Consider the following 27,500-nt stretch of genomic DNA (forward strand, 5'->3'; position numbering starts at 1 on the left):
ATCCCTGATCCTCCACATGGTCTGGCCAAAGTCTTAAAGAGCAGAAGCAAAAGAACAGAAATCACTCAGTCAAATGTGAACTGAAGGAGGGCATCTAGAGGAAAAGTGCTGTTAGCTAGAGTAATAGAGCAAGTCCAATATCAGAGTTAGCTCACCATGGCCTGTACCTGGGAGTACAAATAACTTACAATATGTCTACCCCGTCCAAAGCCTGTCTGGAGTACTCATCTCCTCTGCTGTCCTTTCTCCATTCTCACAGTGTGTTTCCATACCTTCCCCTAGCCATTTACTCTTCATTTCCCCCCTTTACTTCTCACTGATTTTTTTCTCATTCTGTCTTCCCCATACAGACTAAAAATAAGCAATCAGCAAAACACCGGTGAGTCCAGCAGACATGGCCTCAAGAACTTCAGCAGGGAGGGTGCAAGATGAAGCCGTACGTCCTATTTGCCTGGAGTACCTGACGGAGCCTGTGACTTTAGACTGTGGGCACAACTTCTGCCTCGCCTGCATCACTAAGCACAGTGAGAAATGCACAGAGGGGGACTGTGACCCTTTGTGCTGCCCCAGCTGCAGAGCCCAGATCCAGAGACAGAATTTCCAGCTGAACTGGCAGCTGGCAAATAGAGTAGAGCAAGTTAAACACTTGCATTTTGAAGCAGAGAGAGAACAAAAAGTGAATCTATGTGCAAGACACAAGGAAAAGCTGAAGTTGTTCTGTGAGGATGACAGAGAAGCCATTTGTGTGATCTGCAGAGAGTCCAAGGAACACAGAGCTCACGCTGTGGTTCCCATAAAGGATTCTGCCGAGAAGGACAAGGTAGGAAACAAATGAGCTTGGCTGATTTAACCTTTTAATGATATACTTTTCCCCCCAAGGAGGTGAAATTTCTCTTGAGTATTTCTCAGAAACACCAGATTCTCCCAGTTTCACAGATTTCTTCTCCTGGAAGCTGGCTCCGTCCATAGTCCTGAATTATGGACTGACCTCTTTTCAGCCCTGCCACCCTAGATTGTCAGCACCCTACAGTTAACTATGCTCAGCAGTCCCTGCAGGTAAATGGGTGGCACTTGTCCTCTAAAGATCATGATCAGCACATGATCTACCAGGCCATGAATGCAAGGAATGTTCCTACTTAGACAGACAGGGCATTGAGATGGAAGAGAACAACAGTATCCACCACTCTCCTGCCTCAGGCGTGTACATGGATGGCGTGTAATGGAGGCTGGGAGAGGATAAGCCTCCCCAAACCTCATGTCATGGGTGGGAGGGGGGCCAGTGGCAGCCAGTTTGGGGCCCCCAGAAAAATCTCCCCCACCACAGCCCTGGCGCTGGAGGAGCTCTTGCTCTCCGCCGCAGCCCACAGAGTTTTTCCAGTCTCAGGGCCGCAGCGTGGGGAGGGGGCAGAAAGGAGCAAGTGTGGGGGCGGTCCTTTGGGGGGGAAAGGTGGAGTGGGGGTGGAATGGGGGCAGGGCTGTGGGGGAAGCAGCGGAACCGGAGTGGGGCCATGGGCGAAACAAGGGCGGGGCTGCAGGGAAGGGATGGAATGGGGTGGGGACATGGGCAGGACCGTGGGTGGAAGGGGCGGAATGAGGGCAGGGCTCTGGGCTCAGCGCTCCAGCCAGGGCAGAGAGAGCTCTGCCACAGTCCCAGGCAGGGCTGAGAGCTCGACCCCAGCTGGGGCTGAACTCTCAGCCCCCTCCCAGTAGCCCTAACTGAGCTCTTAGCCCCTGACCGGGGCCATGGAGGGGAGGGGCCGAGCTTCCAGCTCCCCTCCTGTTCCAGCTGGGGACACTGGGGGGCTGAGAGCAGCCGGCAGGCCTCAGCCGGAAGAGACAGGGCCTCCGCTGGAAGAGGCGGGAGAGGGGGCTAAACTCCCCAAGGGGAAGCTTCACCCGCCACCCATGGGCATGTAGATTAATGTCAGAGACCTGTGGGAAATGGCACAAGTAGAAAACACAGCAGGGAAGACGATCCATTGAATTTTACCTCCTCAAACAAAACACTGCTAACAGATAACTTGGAGATAAATTTGAAAATATATGGTCCTGTCCTGTCCTGTCTGTTAGAGGGTCATTGGTGCTAATAGCTTGCTGACTGGAGATCTCTGAAGTATAACTAGGCTTGGCAGAATTCAATTTTTATTATTTTGTAATTTCAGTGTTTATTTTCAAGTATTTTTCTATTATCGACTTACATTTTCACGGTTGTGCAAAATATTGTTTTAATAATTTTTAATTTTTTAATTTCAATTTTCAGAGTTTTGGGAATGATAGAGTGATCAAACAATGGAAGGTTAGACAAGAATTATTTAATGACAATTGACATGTAGATTCAAAAATTTAAAGCATTATAACCATTCAAATACAAATTTTCAACATCACATGTCAAAATATACAAAGTAATATTCTAAAATAAAATAAGTTCTCAAGCAGCATTTTTCTTACTTTGCCTATATCTAAATGTCAATTATTATTGATGGAAATATTTTTTGTAGTTTGCGTGTGTACAGTGAAATCAATATTTACCAATAAAAATCTAATCCTTCCAAACCTCTGTATCAGCATTCAGGACAAAACTCCCTGTACTAAAGGTTAATGTGCCACACAATAACCACACTCAGGAGGTTGTTAGTGAGATTGAGCAGTTAACTCAGAGGCCTTGTCTACGCTTAAAAGTTAATTCAGATTAAGGTACGTAGATAGGATGTGGATTTAAAGTGCAATATCAGAATAATTTCATGTACAGACATACTTCTTCTAGAATAAGAGTGGATTAAGCTAAACCAGAAAAAGGCACTCTTATTCCAGAATAGGAATATCCACCCAGGATGCTATTCGAATATCTATTGCACTTTAAATTCACAGCCTACATTACTCCAGATTAACTTCCCCATGTGGGCAAGCTCACACAGTAAACACTTTTGAGGCTTCTTTGTATTGTAAAGCTGCCCAGAGTGGGTGTAAAGAAAAGGCCATGTGGCCCCAGAGAAGGAGTTTAGGGCTATGTCTATACTACAGAGTTTATGCTGGCATAGCAATATCAGCATACCTATGCCAGCAGAGCCCCCTGGTGTAGAAGGAGTTTTTCTGCCAGCGTAGGAATGCCACCTCCCCAACACATTGGCTACTTTGAGAGAAGCACTCTATCAGCATAGCTGTGTCTACACTGGGGGTTTATCGGCATAGCTGTGTTGGTTAGGGGTGTGGTTTTTCTTTCATTCCCCAGCTGACACATCTATGCACACATAACTTTTAAGGGAGACCAAACCTGAGACTCGGACTTTCCTTATGTGGTTGAGATAAAATTAGTGTGAGTTAAGCACTGGTTTACACTTAAAATTTATACCAGATAGCTATGTCAATCAGGGATGTGAAAAAACCCACTCCCCCTTGCTACCCAGGGTTTTCAGAACCCATAGCAGGGGTAACTTAACTATTTCACTCCAGGCATTGTCAGGAATAAATCAGTAGGAACACAGCAATTCCGTGTGATGAAATATTAATGCAAGTAAGTGTGTTCTATCTAAAATTGCAGTTTATTAGACTTGAGCACTGACATAAGCAATAGGTTTAGAACATCCAAATACTTACCTACAATCTGGAACGGTATTGAGTAATTAACAGCTGATATGCAGTGGCCAGTTGCTCACGCTCCAAGGAGTAAATGTGTCAGGAAAAACATCTCTCTTAAGATGGCTTCAGAGGACTCCTCCAAAGTACACTCTATTATCTAGACTTTTTATAAGTAACTTCTACAAAACACATAGGTCATAATGACCCCTAAGAGATCATCACTTTTCCTAGCTTTCGATAAACTTCTAATATCAGAGGTGCCCAGACTCAAGGTCTTCCATCCACTTATCTACTTTCAGTCTCAGTTATTTACTTTTTTCTCCTCTCCTTTGACCTTGCCTCTAAAAGCCTGCTTTCAAATTAACCCTTAACTACATTTTATTAATTCATGGTGGCTGAATGCACATAATATGGTTCCAATTAGCTTGATCACATACTGGGGAACATCCCCTCTTTCAAATCCAGGGCAACAGCCTTAGCCAACATACCTATGTCAACAAGTCTCCTGTGTACATACAGCTATGCTGACAGAAGAGTGCTTCTGTCAGCATAGCTAATGTTGTTCAGGGAGGTGTTATTCATACATTGGTGGAAAAACTGCTTCTGTCATTGTACGCTGAGTCTACACGAGGGGGCTATGCCAGGATAGACTCTGTAGTGTAGACATAGCTAAAGTTTGGCTGAGTCTCATGTGAGGCCCGAAAGAGAGAAAGGCAAGGAAAACTACTGATGGAGGCAGGCCAGAGTTGTCTTTGTCTTTCTAAAGGGAGGTGTCTGTGCACATTCTGTGGACTGGTCCACACCTGAAAAGTTACACTGGCATAGCTACGTCTCTCAGGAGTGTGAAAAATCCACAGCTGACCTAACCCCCTGTGTAGACAGTGCTAGATCGATGTAAGAATTCTTCCATCAACCTAGCTACCACCTCTCAGGGAGGTGGATTAACAACAGTGACAGGAGAAAGCCTTCCATTGCTGTAGTAAATGTCTACACTGAAGCACTACATCAGTGCAGCTGCAGAGCTGCAGCTGTGCCACTGTAGCATTTTAAGTGTAGATATAGCCTGTCACCACCTGAGCTTGAAGAAACGGGGCTTGTGTACATTTGGTAAATAAATTACATCCCCAAAATACCTGGCTCCACATCACCAATTTCTGCTCCAAATGTGAAATAGACTGCTACAGCCTGAAATCAATTATACTCTTTTCATGGATAAAATCACCAAATAGAAAAGACAATGAGAGTTACGATGAAGATCTGACCTTCTACCAGACTTCATTATTTATTCAACCAATGATCCTCAGACAAACATATGTGTTAAGGTGAAGTCATAGTTGATATTACAGATTTCTCAATTAAGAGTAAAAATCCTTCAAAAACATTGTAAGTGAGAAACAAACAAAAACATTAAACAACCAGAAATACAGTGTTAAATGTAAAGAAGCTACTCAGAGTCTGGAAAGTCACAGCAAACACAAACGACTTTAACTCTGCACTTTTCATGATGCCTTGAGAGACTCAGAGCACTGTATCCATCCATAAAAAAATCTTTACCATAACAATAATCACAAAGATCTGATTTTAAGAACTAAATTTTTGCTAACTACAACATGTGTATTGAGCTTCCCCCTCTCTTTCTCTCTCCTCTAGGAGGACAGCAGCATCTTGAGCACGTAGGTGTCATCTCCTCAAATTTCAATAGGATGGAAAGAGTTATTAACCTGAAATATTTTCCCAGTAAAGTTCATCCTTGGAGGCCTGTTTTCCTTGGGATTCCAGGGATGGAATATGGGCTTTTCACCTCTAGGCCACTGGATTCTGCCAAAGTCAGCAGGGATCCAGAATGTTTACCATCTGATGAGTGTTCAGAGAATTGTGAAGTATACTAGGGAGCAGAGTCAGGGGTCTTACTCCAGTTCCCGGTGGGCAGGTGTCCACAGAAAAAAGAGTACCAGAAATATGATAACAGAGAGTGAGAGATTTTTAAGGATAAAAGGGGGAAATAGGCAACAAATTATCTTTGCTGCCTGTGAAGAGGTCCTCTCATATTGTTCAGAAAAACACAGAGCTCAAAAGTAAATTGGCTTTGGAGACTGAATTTCTTTCTTATCCCTGGTTTCAGAGTAGCAGCCGTGTTAGTCTGTATTCGCAAAAAAAAAAGAGTACTTGTGGCACCTTAGAGACTAACAAATTTATTTGAGCATAAGCTTTCGTGAGCTACAGCTCACTTCATCAGACGCATTCAGTGGAAAATACAGTGGGGAGATTTATATACATAGAGAACATGAAACAATGGGTGTTACCATACACACTGTAACCAGAGTGGTCACTTAAGGTGAGCTATTACCAGCAGGAGAGTGCGGGGGGGGACGGACCTTTTGTAGTGATAATCAAGGTGGGCTATTTCCAGCAGTTGACAAGAACGTCTGAGGAATGGGGGGGGGGGGGGGGATAAACATGGGGAAATAGTTTTACTTTGTGTAATGACCCATCCACTCCCAGTCTCTATTCAAGCCTGAGTTAATTGTATCCAGTTTGCAAATTAATTCCAATTCAGCAGTCTCTCGTTGGAGTCTGTTTTTGAAGTTTTTTTGTTGAAGTATTGCCACTTTTAGGTCTGTAATCAAGTGACCAGAGAGACTGAAGTGTTCTCCAACTGGTTTTTGAATGTTATAATTCTTGACGACTGATTTGTGTCCATTTATTCTTTTATGTAGAGACTGTCCAGTTTGACCAATGTACATGGCAGAGGGGCATTGCTGGTACATGATAGCATATATCACATTGGTAGATGTGCAGGTGAACGAGCCTCTGATATTGTGGCTGATGTGATTAGGCCCTATGATGGTGTCCCCTGAATAGATATGTGGACACAGTGAGCAACGGATTTTGTTGCAAGGATAGGTTCCTGGGTTAGTGGTTCTGTTGTGTGGTGTGGTTGCTGGTGAGTATTTGCTTCAGGTTGGGGGGCTGTCTGTAAGCAAGGACTGGCCTGACTCCCAAGATCTGTGAGAGTGATGGATCGTCCTTCAGGATAGGTTGTAGATCCTTGATGATGCGTTGGAGAACTTTTAGTTGGGGGCTGAAGGTGATGGCTAGTGGCGTTCTGTTATTTTCTTTGTTGGGCCTGTCCTGTAGTAGGTGACTTCTGGGTACTCTTCTGGCTCTGTCAATCTGTTTCTTCACTTCAGCAGGTGGGTATTGTAGTTGTAAGAATGCTTGACAGAGATCTTGTAGGTGTTTGTCTCTGTCTGAGGGGTTGGAGCAAATGCGGTTGTATCGTAGAGCTTGGCTGTAGACAATATTCCGGTATAGGGTGGTGTTTTCGTGACCATCGCTTATTAGCACCATAGTGTCCAGGAAGTGGGTCTCTTGTGTGGACTGGTCCAGGCTGAGGTTGATGGTGGGATGGAAATAGTTGAAATCATGGTGGAATTCCTCAAGGGCTTCTTTTCCATGGGTCCAGATGATGAAGATGGCATCAATGTAGCGCAAGTAGAGTAGGGGCATTAGGGGACGAGAGCTGAGGAAGCGTTGTTCTAAGTCAGCCATCGGTGATCTTCCTGAAAACACCATCCTGGCCACTATGGATGTAGAAGCCCTCTACACCAACATTCCACACAAAGATGGACTACAAGCCGTCAGGAACAATATCCCCGATAATGTCACGGCAAACCTGGTGGCTGAACTTTGTGACTTTGTCCTCACCCATAACTATTTCACATTTGGGGACAATGTATACCTTCAAATCAGCGGCACTGCTATGGGTACCCACATGGCCCCACAGTATACCACCCTATACCGGAAACCTACTGACCGCTATTCCTACCTACATGCCTCAAGCTTTCATCCAGACCACACCCCCCGTTCCTCAGACCTTCTTGTTAACTGCTGGAAATGGCCCACCTTGATTATCACTACAAAAGGTCCCCCCTGTCTCCCCCGTTCTCCTGCTGGTAATAGCTCACCTTAAGTGATCACTCTGGTTACAGTGTGTATGGTAACACCCATTGTTTCATGTTCTCTATGTATATAAATCTCCCCACTGTATTTTCCACTGAATGCGTCCGATGAAGTGAGCTGTAGCTCACAAAAGCTTATGCTCAAATAAATTTGTTAGTCTCTAAGGTGCCACAAGTACTCCTTTTCTTTCTTATCCCTATACCTGGATTCTCCTGGGTAAGGTTGAAGCACCATGATGGGACACCATGGGGGGAAGCTTACACTGTCATTGCCTGAGCTACATGTGCTCTGAGGGTGGCATAAACAAAGTAATTCATTCTCTAGGCTCCTTAGGCCAATAACTTTCCCTAACTTGAATAACAATCTTACTATTTTCTCTAGGCGTATGGAGGTGAAGCTCCAGCACCAAGTGGAGATTTCTCCTGAACTGGCTGAGAGCCTCAATACTTATAACCAAAGTGATGCTCTAATGGAGACTCAGAGGAAATTCAAAGGTACTGAGAAGGGGGGCTAGAAGGATTCAGTGGGACTACTCATGTACTTAAAGTTAGGCACACATACAAGTTAGCAAGATCTCCTCTTTAGAAATTATGCTGGAAATTTTGGACCTTAGCCTCTCTGTGCCGAATCTTGAAACCTTGGAATCTTGATGCCCACATCTTTAAATCAGGGATGATAATATCATGAAATTGTAGTACAGACTGTGCAGCTAATGGAGATTTAGTGCATGTTAAGGGTTTGAATTGTGTGTGTCAGTCATTTCAATGTGTTCTAATTCCGTGTAGAGAAGCCCTTAAAGAATGTTGGTTATAATGTCATGAGCTTAAAAAGAAAAGATCCTTTTAAGAGGTCAAGTGAAAGCAACAAGTTAAAGAAAAGAGCATATAATAAATGGGATGGGGGAAGGAACTTGATATCAGTGATTTTAAATTAGTTGAGAGATGCAGTCAATTGATAAGGGAAGCTACAAATATTCATGAAAAATCTATGACCATTAGGGTTAATGACAATACGGAGGATTTAAAAAAAAAAGTAGGAACAAATGGGTTCATAACAATGGTGTAAGTCTATAACCAAATGGAGATGGTAAAATACTTCATGATAAGTACTGGAACAGGTTACCTAGGGAGGTTGTGGAATCTCCAACACTGGAAGGTTTTTAAGAACATGTTAGACAAACACTTCTCAGGAATGGTCTATTGCTTAATTTTTCCTCAGCACAATATGACTTCTTGAGTCCGTTCCTGACTTACATTTCTATAATTCTATGATACAGACAAGGAAGATGTATTCAGTAAATATTTCTGTTCTTTATTTGGAAAGAAGCTGGATTATATATTCACAGTATATAATGGTGATTCTAACAGGTTAGAATCTAATGATGGAGTCTAAATTAGCTGTTACCACACAAGAAAGAGATCTTGGAGGCATTGTGGATAGTTCCCTGAAAACATCCACTCAGTGTTGGATATTAGGATATAGGTTGGATATTAGGAAAACCTTTTTCACTAGGAGGGTGGTGAAGCACTGGAATGCGTTACATAGGGAGGTGGTGGAATCTCCTTCATTTGAGGTTTTTAAGGTCAGGCTTGACAAAGCCCTGGCTGGGATGATTTAGTTGGGGGTTGGTCCTGCTTTGAGCAGGGGGTTGGACTAGATGACCTCCTGAGGTCCCTTCCAACCCTGATATTCTATGATTCTATGAATGTGCAGCGGCAATCAAAAAAGCAAACAAAATGTTGGGAATCATTAAGAAAGGGAAAGATAATAGGACAGAAAATATCATATTGCCTCTTTATAAATCCATGATACACCCACATCTTGAATACTGCATGCAGATTTGGTTGCCCCATTGCAAAAAAGATATATTGGGATTGGAAAAGGTTCAGAAAAGGGCAACAAAAATTATTAGGGGTATGGAACAGCTTCCGTATGAGGAGAGATTAATAAGACTGGGACTTTTCAGCTTGGAAAGAAACAACGAAGGGGGGATATGACTGAGGTCTATAAAATCTTGACTGATGTGGAGAAAGTAAATAAGGAAGTGTTATTTACTCCTTCTTATAACACAAGAACTAGGAGTCACCAAAAGAAATTAATAGGCAGCAGGTTTAAAACAAACAAAAGGAAGTATTTCTTCACACAACGCACAGTCAACCTGTGGAACTCTTTGCCAGAGGATGTTGTGAAGCCAAGACCATAACAGGGTTCAAAAAAGAACTAGATAAATTCATGGAGGATAGGTCTATCAAAGGGTATTAGCCAGGATGGGCAGGGATTGTGTTCCTAACCTCTGTTTGCCAGAAGCTGGGAATGGGCCACCAGGGGATGGATCACTTGATGATTACCTCTTCTGTTCATTCCTTCTGAAGCACCTGGCATTGGCCATTGTCATAAGACAGGAAACTGGACTAGATGGAACTTTGGTATGACCCAGTATGGCTGTTCTTATGTTAACTACTCCAGTCAGGGTAGTTAACACTTGTTTGTCCCCCATGATCCTAGTATCTGAGCCCCTCACAGTTCAGTGTATCTATCCTCACAGCACTCCTGTGAGATAGGAAAGCGCTATTATCTTCTTCTGTACAGATGGGGAACTGAGACACAGAGTGACTAAGGGTATGGTTACACCACAAACTAAGGTGGAACTATAGCGTGGGCAGGCATATCTGTGCTAGCTTCAGGGCATGTCTACATGGTGCAGCAATGCGAAGAAGGGGACTGTGATTTCTAAAACACACCAATGCTGTGTTGTGCACTAATTGGTCCATGCAGACCCTGCTGGTGCATACTAAACGCTCCCTAGAGAACTCTAATGTAGTGCAGTTTGAAGCACACTAGGGAACATTTAGTATGCACCAGCAGGGTCTGCACACACCAGTTATTGTGCAACACACATTAGTTCACTTTAGAAATTACACCCCTGTAGTGTGCATTGCTGCACCATGAGCCCTTAATCTGCCAAGCGCAGGTAACAATAGCAGTGAAAACACAGCACCATGGACCAGCAATCTGAGTACATACCTAGCAGGCTTGTACTGGGTGGGGAGCCCGTGCTGAAGTTCATGCGACCACATCTTAATTACTGTTGTTGTCCATGTTAGCTAGCCTACTCACGCTACAGTTATACCTTAATTTGCAGTGCACATGTACCCATAGTGGCCCAAGGCTACACAGGAAGTCTAGGGCGAAGCAGAGAATTAAACCTAGATCTCCCAAGTCCAAGGCTCTTGCCCTAACCACTGGGCCATGCTTCCCCTCACCAAAGCTGTCTCCATTTTTGCTCCAGAGTCTCTCTGTGTATTTTGTCCCTATCTGCTTCTCTCTGTTTGTAACATGCCGTGCTTCACTTCTGCTATATTAACAAATAACTAGCGATAAAGCAAAATAAGACATAATTGTAAAATAATTAGGGCTGTCAATTAATCGTAGTTAACTCAAGGGATTAATTTGTTTTGAGTTAACTTGATTAAAAATTAATTGTGATTAATTGCAGCTTTTAATCGCTGTTAAACAGTAATAGAATACCACTTTAAATTTATTATAAATATTTTTTGTTGTTTTTCTACATTTTCGAATCATAGAACAGCAGGGTTGGAAGGGACCTCAGGAGGTCATCTAGTCCAACCCCCTGCTCAAAGCAGGACCAATCCCCAACTAAATCATCCTAGCCAGGGCTTTGTCGAGCCTGACCTTAAAAACCTCAAAGGAAGGAGATTCCACCACCTCCCTAGATAACCCATTCCAGTGCTTCACCACCCTCCTAGTGAAAAAGGTTTTCCTAATATCCAACCTAAACCTCCTCCACTGCAACTTGAGACCATTACTCCTTGTTCTGTCAATTGATTTCAATTACAACACAGAATACAAAGTGTACAGTGCTCACTTTATATTATTATTTTTATTACAAATATTTGCACTGTAAAAAGATAAAAGAAATAGTATTTTTCAATTCACCATAAAGAGATTGAACTACAGTACTTGTATGAGGTGAATTGAACTGTGCACTTTGTATTCTGTGTTGTAACTGAAATCAGGATATTTGAAAATGTAGAAAACATCCAAAAATATTTAAATAAATAGTATTCTGTTATTATTTAACAGTGTGATTAAAACTGAGATGAATTGCGATTTTTTTTTTAATCTCACGATTAATTGCGATTAATTTTTTTAATCTTTTGACAGCTCTAAAAATAATCCAATGTTCTTCCTCAGTGGAACAATTTAACATGGGGGTGGGGTGCGTTCTCCATCAGCAGAAGAGAGAATGCTCTAGTTCAGCCACAAGTTATTAAACCCCAAGTGGAAATCACTGGGCATCATCCTAATGGGCCCCTCTGGCATTTTAAATCTATGGGATGCTAGGATGAATGGGGAAATAGAATAGAAAAATTGTTTAATTTTAATCTGGCCTCACTAGAAAAAAATTTGTGTCTTTCTTCATTTCTCAGTCTCTGTCTGTTTCTTTCTATGCTCCTATCTATGGGCCTCCAAAAGACAAGTTTGTTAATTAATAGGGGGGATATAATTACAAATGTATCATCATAACATCTAATTTCTGTCACCACTTTTTTCTCTGGATAATCTGACATCTGAATTAGAGAAAAAAATATTTCAGTCTATGGGACCAGATGAGAAAGGTAAGTCCTCATGTGGATTTTTCTCTTCAAAATCTGGTAAAATTCTCACAAAAATCCTAATTAATTTATAAATTCCCCAAATACAAATTAAACTTAAACAGAGCAAAACACCCCACTGAAATTAAAAAGAAAACATAAAAAATTAAATCTAAGGCAATCATCAGTTAAATTCCCACAATAACAGACTCAACTAGCATACAAACAACCTTAACTCTGTCCCTCTGCTTCTGACAGAGCACTGGGGTAAATGAGCACAGAGTCTTGCTTCTCAGGTCTGCTACATCCTTCTATCCCTTCCTGGACTCTCCTGCTCTCTCTTCCTGCTCTCTCTTTTCCTTAGGATAGGGAGAGGAGCTTGGGGTCACTGCTTTCTGGGGTGGGGAAAGGATCTCTCCCCTGTGCCACTTCCTCGGCTGTTTTCCCTGCCCCAGGTATCGCTGGTGGCTTCACTGAACATTGCAGGCAACTCCAGCTCTGCTACCTCCCAGCTCTGTCTCTGCAGCTAGGAGTGTAGCAGCCCCACAGGGGGAATAAGGAGCAGCTTGGAAGGGTTCTGCACTCATAGCAGCAGCTACAACAGTACCCCTAGTGATTGTGGGATGGGAGCTGCAGTGAGATCCCTGCCCAGCCCACCAGGGAGGCAGCTCCCTGCGACAGAGGCAGAAAATCAGAGAGTGTCCCAGTTGGAACAGAGCTGTTGGGGAGTATGAGAAATGGCCCCCCAGCCTCCCCCCAGGGCTGAGCTCTGCCTCTAATGGTCTGATTCTCTCTCTCCCCAGTGAATGTGACTCTGGATCCAGACACGGCTCATCCCCGACTTGTGATGTCTGAGGATCAGAAAAGTGTGAGATGGGGATTCACACGGCAGAATCTGCCCAACAATCTGGAGAGATTTGACAATGATCCCTTTGTACTGGGTTGTGAGGGATTCACCTCAGGGAGACATTGCTGGGAGGTGGAGGTGGGGGAAGCAAGAAGCTGGGTTTTGGGGGTTGCCAGAGAGTCTGTGAACAGGAAGGGAAGGATCAGTGTTAGCCCTGAGCAGGGCTTCTGGGCTTTGCGGCGGAGTGGGGCAGGGTGGTTGGTAGCTTACACTTCCCCTGAGGGGACCCACCTCCCTCTTCCTGATAAACCCAGGAGGATGCGGGTCTGTCTGGACTACGAACGGGGGCAGGTGACATTTTTTGATGTTGATAATGAGGCCCTGATCTTCACTTTCCCACCGGCCTCTTTCTCTGGGGACAAAATCCGCCCTTTCTTCTCAGTTGGGGAAAGAGGAATGTACACATCTTTCTCATACTTGTGTGGGCCATCACATATCACAATGTGTCCCTGAGACATGGGGGAAAATATCCCAATGACTCTCAAGAACGTCACAAGGGTGGAGGACTCTAGCAGCCTTCAGTGGCAGAAAATGAGAGAGAGGTGGAGCCCAGGGAGAGAAGGTGCTGTGGGGAGTGTGAAGGTGGAGTTTGGAGCGGGGAAAACCTACAGAGAAGATGTTTGGGAGTGGAGAGGTGAAGCTGGCTAAGGAGATAGGAGGGGAGGGTCAATTACCCTTCAGAACAAAATACACAAACCTTAACATGCATTGGAGAAGGGGAAACCAATATGGAATAAATGTAAGTCTCATGCAGAAAGGAATAGAAAATGTTTTAAGGGAGAAATTAGGAAAGAAAATCCTTCTTTGAGCCAATTTTATCTTCACTGTACTTTGCTTTGTCTGTATCACTGCAACAGATCTTAATGTCAAAATAAGTTCTGGCAGTTCAATAAACACTCTGCCTTTTAGTAGCTGGCATGTCTGACTCTGACTGTCACCCACCCCCATTCAGCATGGTGCTCTGTCCACTTCTAGCAGTAGCAGGAGAGATTGATGATCCTGTTACATCCTTAGCTAACAGAGCTGGGTCTCATAGCTCAGGCAGTTGTGGCTCATGCTTTAAGATCCAGAGAGCTCCACTTCACTTTCAGCTGACAATAACTCCTTCCCCCTATACCCCCCCCCCACAAGGCATGGCATAATATAAACATAGGGGGCCAAATTCAGCCATTGTGATCAACCTCTTCAGCATCATTGCTGCTGGCAATTGGGGGCAGCATTTTTTGAATTTGAACAAGATTTAAAAAAAAAAATACAAAAATTCTGGTTTGCTGCAGAGCGCATCTTTTGTGACCAGTATCAGAAACAGGAGCTTGTACACTTTTTGTCCAAATGAACTTCAAATAAAAACAAACGTTTGAAAGTCCTGCTGTCCTGTTTGTGATCTCAGGAAATGTCATCATGAGAAATACAGGAGAGACGCTATGTTCAATGGTAAGAAATCCAGAAGAGAGACTGAGATATCAGATATTATTTTGGAGGTAATTACAATTCACGGGAGAATATTTCACTTGTCTGGGATAAAATTCACCGTGATCACTGAGTGGAAGGCTCTGGTAACATATGAGGTCCAACAGCTAGGATTCTGCCTGTAGAAACAGACAGCACACAGAGATGGGATCTGCCTGGATTAGCATGGCATCATAGAAAAGTCCTTCAGAGAACATGTTAATGTTGATGCACTCTATTACATCTGAACGTAAAGACACAGTCATGAGTCAGATCAGTGGAGACTCTTTTCCTACTGGACAGTCCCAATGTAATCAGAGATAGTTGTAGAACAATTGAACAGACTCAGTCATGGTGGCATGCCCCCATCAGAGTATTTTGTTTTTCTGCTGAAATAATTCAGTTTTGGGACATTTGTTTGTTTGATGAAAAATCAAAAAAATTTCATGGAAAGCAGACACTTTTAGTGTAAAATTTTGTTTAATCAAAACCCAAATTTTATCAAAAATCAGTTTTTATACAAAAATTTCAACCAGCCTTACTCATAGGACCATCACATGAACCTTTCCATAGATTATGTAGGCCTGCCAAGCATTTCCATTTCCTTTCATAGCTCACAATGGGCGAGCATGTTCTCAGTGGTGATCCATTGATGGTTTGTTAGTCTTATGTGTCCCATGTGGCAAAATGAGATTTTCAAAGCCTCCCGTCCTAAGGGCTTTGGACACCCAAATCACCAGAATGTCCTTGCCTTCTCACTGTTTCTGTAACTCATGTAAAGGAAGCAAACCATAGAAATGTAGCAACAACCTTCACTCCAAACTATTTTTTTTTTTGTCTGTGGTTAATTAAGTACTTAGGGTGGGATTTCAACAACACCTAATTGAGTTTGGTGCATATGTTCCATTCAAAGTCAATGGGATTTGTGTTCCTAACTCCCTTAGGTACTGTTGAAAATTTCAGTAGTTAATTGGGAGCTTCATTTTGACCATAAGGATCCTGAAACCTCTTAAGAACATGCTGATCTTTGTGTGTGTGAGTTATCCTTTTTGAGTTCAAATTTACACACATGGAGAAGGGTTTGGGGGGGGAGGAATTGAATGGTCACTTTAAAAAAAAATGAGAACTTGCATCTGGCAACTTTGCATTTATTTATTCTTACTTCACATCACAGCCAGGAGTCAGCACACATACTAGTGCCCCCTTTCACCCCTCCCGTCCCCTGACACTAAATGTGGGATAAGAGAGAAGTGGCTACGCTGGGACTTCTCCCTCAGCAAAGATTTCAGAGCCCACTGAGACAATGTAAACCATACTATGGTCTATTCCCAGATACAGCAGGGAAATGAAACTCGGCAAACTTTACATCAAAGCGTTTCCTTGGAATTATTCTTACAGATAGGAGTTTCTGCTCCATGGGTATGTCACAGACGTTGTCCCACTGTCCCAAACCCATGGGTTCCACGATCTGTGTTGGGGGAAGAGGGATATGCTGGAGGCAATGAATGGAGATCATTGCTGAGGTCCTTTCCTCTGATCTGCTGACTGACCTGAGGAGAAGGTCTGTGCAGAGGCTGTGCTACTAGAACCTCAGAGGCAGTTTGCACTGGCCCCTATGTCGCCACAGAGAGGAGTCTCAGAAGCAGGCTTGTGCAATGCAGGGGACACGTGGAGGCTCCAGGGCTCTCTGCTGGTGACTCAGGGAAGTTTCTCTGTGGCCAGCTTAGACTAAGGGCAATGACGATGGGTGGTGAAGAGAGTTTTTTGCAAACGGTTTCAGCAAAAAAAAACTCTGCTGTTTTCTATCACTGTGATTAAAGAAAAGAAAAGCCAGTTTGGATTTTTTATTTCTACACACAAGGGTAATAATTCTCAGCAAGCAAAAGCACCTTTAACACTAGCAGTACCCAAGCCTTTAATTGAAGAGCAGCTGGTATTTCATTACTGTCATATCTGAGATATTTATGGTTCCTGTGTCTAAAGACAAGCAGAACAGGAAGCAAATAAAACCGATTTCTGGCCTAGTGGTTAGTCCTCTCTCCGGGGAGACCATGGCTGCAGGCCCTGCTCCAATGACTATTTTCTAAAAAGTGGAACAGCTCCAAAAGGAGAGACTGCACGAGCCCCAGCTTCCAGAGCCCAGTGGCCAGGGAACTCCCCTCACAGATGGGAGACCTGGGCTCAGGCCCCTGCTCCAGGCTAGGCAGAGAAGGGATTTGAAGCTGTGCATTCCACAGCCTGGCTGAGTGTCCTCACCGCTGGGCCATAGACAACAAGGCAGGCAATGGTAAGATCCCTCTCATTTATTAGGAGAAGGGGCTAACCTGGCTCGTCCCAGAAAAGGGTTCATGGCTGTGAATCCCAAGCGCGGAGAGCTGTCTTCCTCCTGTCCAGAGCCAGGCACCTAAGACCCTTTGATGGACGGGGCTTAGGCCACACCACTGTCCTGGGGATGTCCTATTGTCTGGCTGAGGCAGCTTCCCACTCAGAGCACTGTCTTTTGTGGATCCCATTCTTAGGCCCCTAACTCTCCCCATGCATTGTACAGGGAGCCTGGGTGCCTAACTTGAGGCTAAAAGTAGGTGCTGCAATGCTGGGTCTGAGTCCCCTTTGTGAATCTGGCCCTTCCCACCTCCCTCACCCAGAAATCCCCAAATGCTGCTGGTCACGGTTCAGGTGCAGCCCATTTGTGGAAAAAGGAAAATGAAACTCAGCTCCTCTCTTCTCTGCACTGGGGCAGCTGAGAATCCAGCAAAAAACCCTCCACGCTCAACTGATCTGCTCCCTTTGCTTGGAGCTCTCCAATAATCCAGCGCGCACAGCCTGTGAGCACAGTTTCCGCTGTGTCAGTGCAGCGAGATGTTAATGCAGAATGGTCTCACTGTCTGTGATTCCGGTGTCGAGAGGAACAACTGAGTCATAGCCACCAAAATTCACACAAATAGTCAAGACTCATTGTCCACTTGGGTTAAGCCTCAGTTTCTCTGGTCATAAATAAATCAGTTGTTAAAAGTTCCCTTTCTACGTGGAGGGCATTTTCTGTCATTTGTATCTCCTGATTTATTTTGGGGGGTGGAATCTGTGACCCAAACCCCGATAGGGACACGGTTCCCTTTTCACTGTGAGGGAAACACTGACCTTGCCATTCCCAGGCTGCACTGGGACATTCTGCATTCCCGGGGGGAGGGGAGGGGGAACAGCAGCCATGAATAACCTAGAACCCAGCCTCTGGGGGTGAAAAGACAGAGCTGGTGTTGGGGAAGCTGTGGGCTGAGAAAACAGCTAAGTTCAGGGACAGCATCCCACACTCAGAGAAAGAAGAGCAGATGGGTGGCTGAATTGCAGAGCATGTGCAGTGAGACCCCATCCATAGAGAGTGAGGATGAGGCAGGTGAATGTCTGAGAACCAGCTCCTCCTCCTCCTCTCAGTGCCTCATTTCACACCCACCATCATTGACAAGGGACATGAGCTCCCTGCTGTCAAACTCTCCCCTTCCCGCACCCCACAAGACAAGGAGCTTGTCATCCTCTCAGATCCCGCAACCAGAAGTGCCTGTCCTGACCTGCTGCTGCTGTACAGGGGCTGTGTGAGGGCTCCTCTCTGTGGATCAGAGGCGAAGTGAATCTCTTTTCTGTAGCTCCTTCTGGTCTGTCCAGGCCCCAGCCATTGAAACCCAGGAACAGGGCTTGGAAGAGACCAAGGAAAGGGTCATCAGGGGTAGAGCTGAGCAGGAATCTTTTAATGAAACTTGGTTTTGTTGTTAAAAAATGCTGATAAATCAAAACCAAACTGTTCAAACAACAGGACTGAGTTTGACAAATCGCCTGATTTCAATTTTTAAGTTTTGACATTGTTTAAATGTTTTGTATCAACCTGGTCAAACCCAAAGATACCAGCTTTCCAGTTTGAAATGGCTTTGTGTTTCCAAGTTTTAGCTAATTAGACTAAAAAACGCTTGGGGTCAAACAGAATGATGTGAGAGAATCCACAGGGTATAGTTAAGTGTCCGAAATGTTAGGGTTTGAAAATAAATTCTCCTCCTGCACACTCAGCACTCCCATGAAAGGACTCCAGCTCCCTCCATGTCCCTGACCAGCCCTTTCCCCTTTCCCTATTTTTATTTACTGAAACAGAAACAAACCAGAGGTGAAAGATTGTGTCTTGAGGAACAAGAGCTACTCATGCTGGCCAAACTCATTCTGAAGATCCAGAATAAAAATAAATCACTAAACTCTCTGAGGAGATTTCTTGTCTCAGGAAGCTGATCAGTGAGCTAAGGGAGAAGTATCAGAAGCCCGTGAGCAAATTCCTGCAGGTGAGACTGTGTTAGAAACATCCCAGATCCCAACACAGGGACAAGACAGTCCGAGATTGCAGTGTAACTCAGTGCGGGCATTCCTGAAATGTGAATTACTATTGTTCTTTGAAGAATTACAGACACATAGATATTGGAGATGGAATTAGCCCTTTAGCTCAGCAGGGCCTCCCCCCACCCCCCCATATTAGCAAAATCCTTTCCAGGGATCCTGTGTGTATCAGGTGGGACTGAGATTCCTCTCACCCTTGCATTCTCTTTCCTTCTCCATTTTATTTCATTTAATCCAGTTTTGCATATCATTGTCTCTAGCATGTGTTTGCCATTCATTTATTTCTCTGTCTCCCCCTAAATATCATAGATCATTCCAACTTGGGTTCCCAGTTTTCTGCCCTAATCTTATTCCTTCCCCTCCTGCTTCCCCCTGACATTTTCCCTTCTCAGGATTGCTTTGTTTTCACTCTTTTCATATCAGTTCCCTGCCACCGTATCCAGAAGAGAAAAGCTTTCTGCAACTGGCAAAACCAACCACTATCCAGTCAGAGGTGGAGGGAGGGATAGCTCAGTGGTTTGCGCATTAGCCTGCTAAACCCAGAGTTGTGAGTTCAATCCTTTAGGGGGCCATTGAGAGATCTGGGGAAAAAATTGGGGATTGGTCCTGCTTTGAGCAGGGGGTTAGATTAGATGATCTCCTGAGGTCCCTTCCAACCCTGAGATTCTATGAGAAGCAGAGCACTTTCCATCAGCTCAAAGCTGAAGTCCAAAGGAGGATTCAAGAAATCAAAAACAAATGGTGGGAGGACAAAGCAAAAGAAATCCAAACATTCACTGACAGACATGATATGCAGAGTTTTTTTTGTGAGACAAAGACCCTGTATGGACCAAGCTCATGTGGCCTCACATCTCTGAGATCAGAAGGTGGTAGTGCCCTTCTTAAAGATAACAAATCCATCAAAGAGCGCTGGAAGGAACATTACCAAAAGCTTCTAAATCAAGAATCGACTGTGACTGACGACACCATTGACTCCATCCCTCAGCACCCAATCTGGGAAACTCTTGCCAACCCACCAACATCTGAGAAGGTCTGTAAAACAATTAAACAAATGAAGAACAATAAAACACCAGGTCCTGACTGCAAACCAGCTGAAGTACTGAAAGTGGGAGGAGAAACACTGACTAACAAGCTTCACTTGCTGCTCCTCAAAATCTGGCACACCGAAGAAATCCCTGCTGACTTACGTAACGCTAACATCGTCACCATTTTCAAAAAGGAAGACAGGGCCAACTGTGGCAACTATCAAGCCATTGCCCTCCTCTCTATTGCTGGGAAGATTCTTGCTAGAATCTTACTGAATCGCCTGCTTCCTGTTGCAGAGGAAGTACTTCCAGAGTCCCAGTGTGGCTTCAGACCATCACGAGGCACACCAACATGATTTCTGCAGCCAGGCAGATCCAGGAAAAATGTCAAGAACAACACCAGGAGCTGTATATGACCTTTATCGATCTGACCAAAGCCATCGACTCTGTCAACCGTGACGCTCTGTGGAAAATCATGTCAAAGTTTGGCTTCCCAAGAAAATTTATCACCATTGTAAGACTCCTCCATGACCAGATGACTGCCTCCATCCTGTGCAGTGGCTTTATCTCTAAGGCCTTTGTCATCCGAACTGGCATAAAACAAGGTTGTGTACTGGCACCCACCCTTTTCTCCATTTTCTTAGCAGCTATGAAAACACTAAACCAAGACCATCTGCCACAGGGCATTGGCATCCAATATCGGATTGATGGTAACTTCTTCAACATTTCTCATCTCCGTGCCAGAACTAAAGTAATATTGGCAACAATAGCTGAACTCCAGTGCACAGATGATTGTGCTGTAGTTGCACACTCAAAGGAGGATCTACAAACAGCCCTTAATTGTTTTGCTGAAGCTTACAAAAGATTAGGGCTAACTCTGAACATCAGCAAAACAAAATTTCTCCACCAGCCAGTCCCTGGTCAATCATCAGACCCAGCAAGGAAGATTTATATTGAAAAAGAACTGGAAAATGTAGAATACTTTGCATATCTTGGAAGCCATCTCTCACAGAGGGCAGACATAGACATCGAGATTCAGCACAGAATTCACTGTCCCAGCCTAGCCTTTGGCAGACTGTTTTGCCGGTTGTTCAACAGTCACAACATCAGAACATATATTAGACTTTTAGTTTATAAAGCAGTGGTAATCCCAACTCTCCTCTACGGCTGTGAGACTTGGGTGACCTATAGAAAACACCTGAAAAACCTGGAACACCAGCGCCAGCTCTTTCTTCGGAAGATCCTCCATTTAAAGTGGGAGGATCATCGCACTAATGTTAGTGTCCTCACAGAGGCCAACATCTTCAGTGTTGAGGCCCTGATTATCCAGCATCAGCTGAGGTGGAGCGGGCACTGTGTGCACATGCCTGATGTATGCTTACCAAAACAACTGTTGTATGCCCAACTCACCAAAGGAGAAAGGAAACGAGGAAGCCAAAAGAAACGCTTTAAAGACACCCTCAAGATAAACATCAAGAGATGTGGCATCGACACTGCACAATGGGAGACAGCAGCCCAGGATAGAGATAACTGGTGAAGACTTGTCAGAGAGGGAACATCCACTTTTGAGGAAAATCGCCTTGCCCTGGTTGCAGAAAAACACCAGAAAAGAAAGGAAAGACAACGGTTATGCAGCAATCACGGCCCAACCCTGTATTCCAACATCACCTGCAATGTCTGCCAACGAGCCTGTGGCTCAAGGATCAGACTCTTCAGTCACCAAAGGACCCATGAAAAATAAAACCTGTGAAAGAGATCATCCTTGACCTCGAGGGATCACTGATGATCCCTTTCCCCAGGCTTCTCTGTTTACTCTTGTTTTACTTCATTATTGCCTGGTTTTTTCCTCTTTCATTTCTTTTCTCCCTTCTGGTTAAACCTGCTCTGTACCTGCATCTCCCATCCCCACAGCCAGCTCACCTTCATCCAAATGACATTCCTCCCCACACACACACACTTTCCAGCAGCTCCTTCCCACCATAGCCTCCCTTCCCCAGTGGCCTGGAGGTCACACTCACCAGTCCCTGGGTCTCCATCTTCCAGCCATCCTCCTGGTGCAGAGTATCCACCTTCCTCCCAAACCTCCCAAATCCCAATTAATTAATTCTGTGTCCCTGCCACCCCCACATCTGCTGGACACCCAGCCCACCTAGGAATTCTGCTCCCCAACCCTCACATCACTTCTGCCCCAGCCCCTCCATCAGTTCTGATCCTGACATGCCCCTCGGGGCGCGCCCTCTGCTCCTCCTGCAGCTTCAGGGGTTCTTCACCCCTCCCACTCCCATCCCTGGGACTGCAGAGAGAGAGGGGGCAGAAGCATCCTCAGGGTTGTGGATGATCCATCCCTTCCTCCATCCGCTTTCTGGACACCCCCACAGCCCAGCATCCTCCACCTCTCAGGAATCATAGAACTGGAAGGGACCTCGAGAGGTCATCTAGTCCAATCCCCTGCACTCATGGCAGGACTAAGTATTATCTAGATCATCCCTGACAGGTGTTTGTCTAACCTGCTCTTAAAAATCTCCAATGATGGAGATCCCACAACCTCCCTAGGCAATTTATTCCAATGCTTAACCTCCCTTGCTGCAATTTCAGCCCATTGCTTCTTGTCCTATCCTCAGCGGTTAAGAAGAACAAATTTTCTCTCTCCTCCTTGTAACAACCTTTTATGTACTTGAAAACTGTTATCATGTCCCCTCTCAGTCTTCTCTTTTCCAGACTAAACAAATGCAATTTTTTCAATCTTCCCTCATAGGTCATGTTTTCTAGACCTTTAATCATTTTTGTTGCTCTTCTCTAGACTTTCTCCAATTTTTCCACATCTTTCCTGAAATGTGGCACCCAGAACTGGACACAATACTCCAGCTGAGGAGCTAATCAGAGTGGAGTATAGCGGGAGAATTACTTCTTGTGTCTTGCTTACGACACTTCTGCTAATACATCCCAGCATGATGATCGCTTTTTTGCAAAAGTGTTACACTGTTGACTCATATTTAGCTTGTGGTCCACTATGATCCCCAGATCCCTTTCCACAGTACCAGATTTGAACCCCAGAGGGAAGCTCCCTCTCCTGAATGCCTCCTCCACTCCCATGCTTGGGAGCAGAGATGAAGATGCAGCATTGGGGAAGAGCCAATAGTTCAAGGCCAGTGAGCAGGAAGTAGGAGGTGGTAATGGGTGGGGTAGCCCATTCCCCAGCCCAGAGAGAAGAGACGACTGCAGGTGGCAGCACTAGAGAGACACCATCTCCCCAATCCACAAAGCAGCTCCAATGGCAGAGCCCAGCCATGCCCAGAGGAAAGGTAGGATGCTGGAGAAGAGTCTTGGGGGAGAATCTCTCCCGCAGGTGAAAAGGGGAAGGATGCGACAGCCATGAGGAGAGAGATCTCTTGACTGACTGCCTTGAATTTACTATTGGAAAGGCGTGTCAATGACAATACAAATTCTCAGGTTACAATTAAGATGTCTCGGGGGCTGGGCAATAAGAGTGTGTCTGGGTACCGGTGTGGGTGAGAGTTGATTTCATGGGAATTTTCTGTTAATTGAAGGAAAATATCCTCCAGAGCTCACCCATGGTGTGTGATCCCAGAGATTCCCCCTTTCCTGCTCTAACTCAAATGGCAAAGAGTCTGGAGGGGGAAAGGGTCATAGAGATTAGAGCACATGGTCTCTGATTTTACACCACCAGGCTGGGGAACTGCTTCTCTGGCCTGAGTGCCTGAGACCAAGCAGCGATGTCCTGGCAGTTCCTCCCCCTGGCTGCTGGGAGCTGCTGTGGGAGCTGCAGAAACTGCCTCTCCCCCTCCGTCCCAGCTGCGTCTCCCTGCTGAGGCTGCTCCTCTGAGGGTTAGAGAGGAAGGTCAGAACCTGAAGCTGCAGGGAGGGGAGTGAGAGGAGGGAGGCAACAGATATAAACCCAGGGGAAGCTGTATGTTGAGCCCATCCTTCTCTCCCTGGCCTGGGAGAAGAGTAGAGGATGCAGCATTGGGGAAGAACCAGTCAAGACCAACGAGTGGTAAATAGGAGGTGGTATTTGGAGGAGTAGCCCCTTCCCCAGCCCAGAGAGAAGGGAGGAGGTGGCAGCATCAGAGGGGGACCTTACCTCTAACAAAGGGAGAAGGAACCAGCTCAAATGGGATAGCCCCGCCCAGCCTAGCTGAAGAGAAAGGCAGGATCCCGGTGAAGAGCAATGGGAGAGAGCCCCTCACACAGGGGAAAGCAGAGGAATGTTGCAACCCTCTGAATTGAATATTTCAAAGGCACATGGACGTGTTTGGAAATGCCAGGGTCAATGTTAAGGACATTTGTATGTTGCTCAGTCAGAGTGTTTCTGTTTATCGGTGGGTGCATAGACTCAGCACTAAGGTTGGTGTCAGAATCGTTTGTGTGACTTCAGCTTGGGATATCCTCAGTATTTCATGCTTATGTTTTTATTTTTCAGGGGTGTGTGTCATCGTCGGTTTTGGTTTGGTTTGTACCTTTCGCTACATGTTCATGAAAATGTTTTCATGGGAATTTTCTCTTAATTTCTCCACGTAAAATCTTACCGTGTCTGTGTGATCCTAGAGATTCTCCTCTTTCTGTCTCCAGCTCCAAGCCCAGACTATCTGGAGCGGGAAAGGAAAAAAAGAGATGAGATTTCAGGCTGCGATATTTATAACAACATGCCCTCTCTTACCTGAAATAACTGTTTTAATTATGAGAGAGAAACTGTTCAAGAGAGACACACTCGGATCTTTAATAAAAGCTAATCTGAAACCACCTATTTTCTCTTTAATTCGGGCATCTCAAATCAATAGAAGCAACATCCATTAAGACTCAGAACCACCCAAGGTGGTACTATGTGAAAGATGGATTTCCTGTTCCCTCACCCTTCAGACCCCAGTCGGTTTGTCTCATTCTCCTTTTGCATTTCATCATAACCTAGGCCCAGATCCTGCAAAGATTTTAACATGAATAAAACTTCACATGCTTTGGTTCCTTTGAGATCAATGGGAAGCTAAGACTTTGCAGGATTAGGGCCCTGAACTGTAAGCTCTTTGTGTCTATTTACTCAGTATCTGCACAGAGCTCAGCACAGTGGGGCTCTCGTCCTCCATAGATTGAAATAGGAATAATAATACACTTATTTTATAGATGTAGAAACTGAGGCAGGGAGACAGTTGGTTCAGTGAGTGTGATTCACCTCAAACTGGTAAAGGGATGGGGGGGGTAGCACCTTGTGATTCCCCTATTCAGTGGCTGCAGGGGCTGGTGCAGACCTTGGCATAGGCTTGAGAAGTCGTGAGGTTCAGCCAGAGTTGCATCCCTGGTTCAGCAGCCCCCTGTGTGACTTTGCCAGGGGGCAGAATGTCAGAGGCACAGTTTTACCCTGGCCACACCCCTTTATTCCTGCTCCACCCCTGCCTCCTCTGCCCTGTCCTTGTCAACTCCACTCCATTCTGAGCCCACTCAGGAACACTCTTTGTGCCTGCAGCTGCTGTGCAGGAAGCACAGGAGGCTCCTGTGGTGGGGGGATTCCTCTGGATTTACACCTTCCCTGCAGCTCATGGGCCTACATGAGCTGGCATTGCGGGCTGTCATAAATATAAAGGGAAGGGTAACCACCTTTCTGTATACAGTGCTATAAAATCCCTCCTGGCCAGAGGCAAAATCCTTTCACCTGTAAAAGGTTAAGAAGCTAAGGTAACCCCGTTGGCACCTGACCCAAAATGGCCAATGAGGGGACAAGATTATTTCAAATCTGGAGGGGGGGGGAGACAAAGGGTTTGGTCTGTCTGTGTGATGCTTTTGCCGGGAACAGATCAGGAACGCAGCCTCACAACTCCTGTTAAATTAGTAAGTAATCTAGCTAGAAATGCATTAGATTTCCTTTTGTTTAATGGCTGGTAAAATAAGCTGTGCTGCATGGAATGTACATGCCTGTTTTTGTGTCTTTTTGCAACTTAAGGTTTTGCCTAGAGGGATTCTCTATGTTTTGAATCTGATTACCCTGTAAGGTATTTACCATCCTGATTTTACAGAGGTGATTCTTTTACCTTTTCTTTAATTAAAATTCTTCTTTTGAGAATCTGATTGCTTTTTCATTGTTCTTAAGATCCAAGGTGTGTTCTCCTGTACAAGTTGATGAGGATTCTTATCAAGCCCTCCCCAGGAAAGGGGGTGTAGGGCTTGGGAGGATATTTTGGGGGAAGATGTCTCCAAGTGGGCTCTTTCCCTGTTCTTTGTTTAAACGCTTGGTGGTGGCAGTACAGGGTTTAAGGACAAAGCAAAGTTTGTAGCTTGGGGAAGTTTTTAACCTAAGCTGGTAAGAATAAGCTTAGGGGGTCTTTCATGCAGGTCCCCACATCTGTACCCTAGAGTTCAGAGTGGGGAAGGAACCTTGACAGGGACAGAGCACAAGGATGGGCTGGGTCCACATTTCAAAAGTGCCCCTTAATTTAGGGTGTAAATTTTGGGTACCGATCTTTAGGCACCTGAGCATGGATCTCCTTGGCACAGGGCACCTGCAGCTCCTATTGACTCCAGCTGCAGCTGTGGATGCTACATAGCTCTGGAGCACATGCCCTACAGTTCTCTAGTTGGGAAAGAGAAACCGAGGTACCCCACATTTTGCTATATTTTTATCTTAATTATTGTACCAAAGCTCATAGAGCGAATAAGTGTGAGACATTCTGGCACCTGGGCCCCTGCTACCACTGCTCAGTTTGTCAGTTTTCCACTTTTCATTACATTGATACATAACCTACTGACAGACCAACTGGCCAGAGTCCATCTCCTCCCACAGTCTCTGAGACACGCCCTCATTTCCTCTCCTAGATCCCTTCTCAGTACCTGTGAACTTCCTCAGAGTCTCCATAAGAGCAATATTTTTCCGGGAGAAATCACTGAGTCTGTTTTCCAGTTCAGGAGAAATCTCCACGGGCTGCTGAAACTTCCCTATCGCACACCTGGAAAGAGAGAATTTCACATTATTACATTTCATTTGCTAACTCATTATAATTCCTTGCTAGAGGAAGTTTTTGCTCTAAGGGGCCCAGAGTTAGAATTCCTCTACTTCTCCCAGCTTTAGAGCAGGCAGCACAGGCCATGGCCAAGCAACTTTCCCCTAAAAGCCCTGTTAATATTCTTCAACTCTGGCCTGGACAGAGCAGATCTGTCCATCAAAGGGGAACCAAGTCTTCATGGCCAATTCACCCCTTTATCTCCCTGCACTAATACTGGTATGTTCCCATGTTTCTTGTGTGTGTAGTGTTATGTGATCTTTCTTCCAGGAACTTGACTGAGACCTTCACTCCTCCCACACCAGCTCATTCCACACAAGTCTCCAAACAGTCCTCAATTGTGAAAGACGCTCAGTTACTGCTGAACAGGGCACAATTGTAACCAGTGCCCTAGGGGTGAAAGACCCATATTGTGCCCCCAGAATCCTGAGGCAGCCAGTCCCCCAGGGATGTCAGATCTCCAGGAAATACTTTAGGTCACTATTGAATAGATCATTCCAGAGTCTTATATTAAAGGATGAGAACCTCAGGATTAAGTTCATCAGAGTGATTTGTATCCAAAATGTGACTCTGCCCCACACATTTTGCTGTA

At 45.0% G+C, this 27,500-nt stretch overlaps 1 protein-coding gene across 1 annotated transcript; it reads left to right on the top strand.

Annotated features, from left to right (window-relative positions):
* Positions 1-394: 394 nt before the first annotated feature.
* On the top strand, positions 395-14,272 carry LOC102931430 (E3 ubiquitin-protein ligase TRIM41-like). The gene is made up of 5 exons (XM_043551770.1): positions 395-820; positions 5,227-5,249; positions 7,921-8,031; positions 12,118-12,179; positions 12,959-14,272. Exons 1-5 carry the CDS (start codon positions 395-397, stop codon positions 13,513-13,515), a joined length of 1,179 nt encoding a protein of 392 aa, XP_043407705.1. The 3' UTR covers positions 13,516-14,272.
* Positions 14,273-27,500: the final 13,228 nt, after the last annotated feature.

The sequence above is a fragment of the Chelonia mydas genome, chromosome 7 (genome assembly GCF_015237465.2).
Source record: "Chelonia mydas isolate rCheMyd1 chromosome 7, rCheMyd1.pri.v2, whole genome shotgun sequence".
Taxonomy (NCBI): Eukaryota; Metazoa; Chordata; order Testudines; family Cheloniidae; genus Chelonia; species Chelonia mydas.

Excerpts from the sequence above, each read along its gene's own strand:
- LOC102931430 (XM_043551770.1), top strand. The coding sequence starts at position 395 with ATGGCCTCAAGAACTTCAGCAGGGAGGGTGCAAGATGAAGCCGTACGT. Across the intron at positions 821-5,226 it reads ATTCTGCCGAGAAGGACAAG|GAGGACAGCAGCATCTTGAG; the intron begins GTAGGAAACAAA and ends TCTCTCCTCTAG. Across the intron at positions 5,250-7,920 it reads GACAGCAGCATCTTGAGCAC|GCGTATGGAGGTGAAGCTCC; the intron begins GTAGGTGTCATC and ends TATTTTCTCTAG.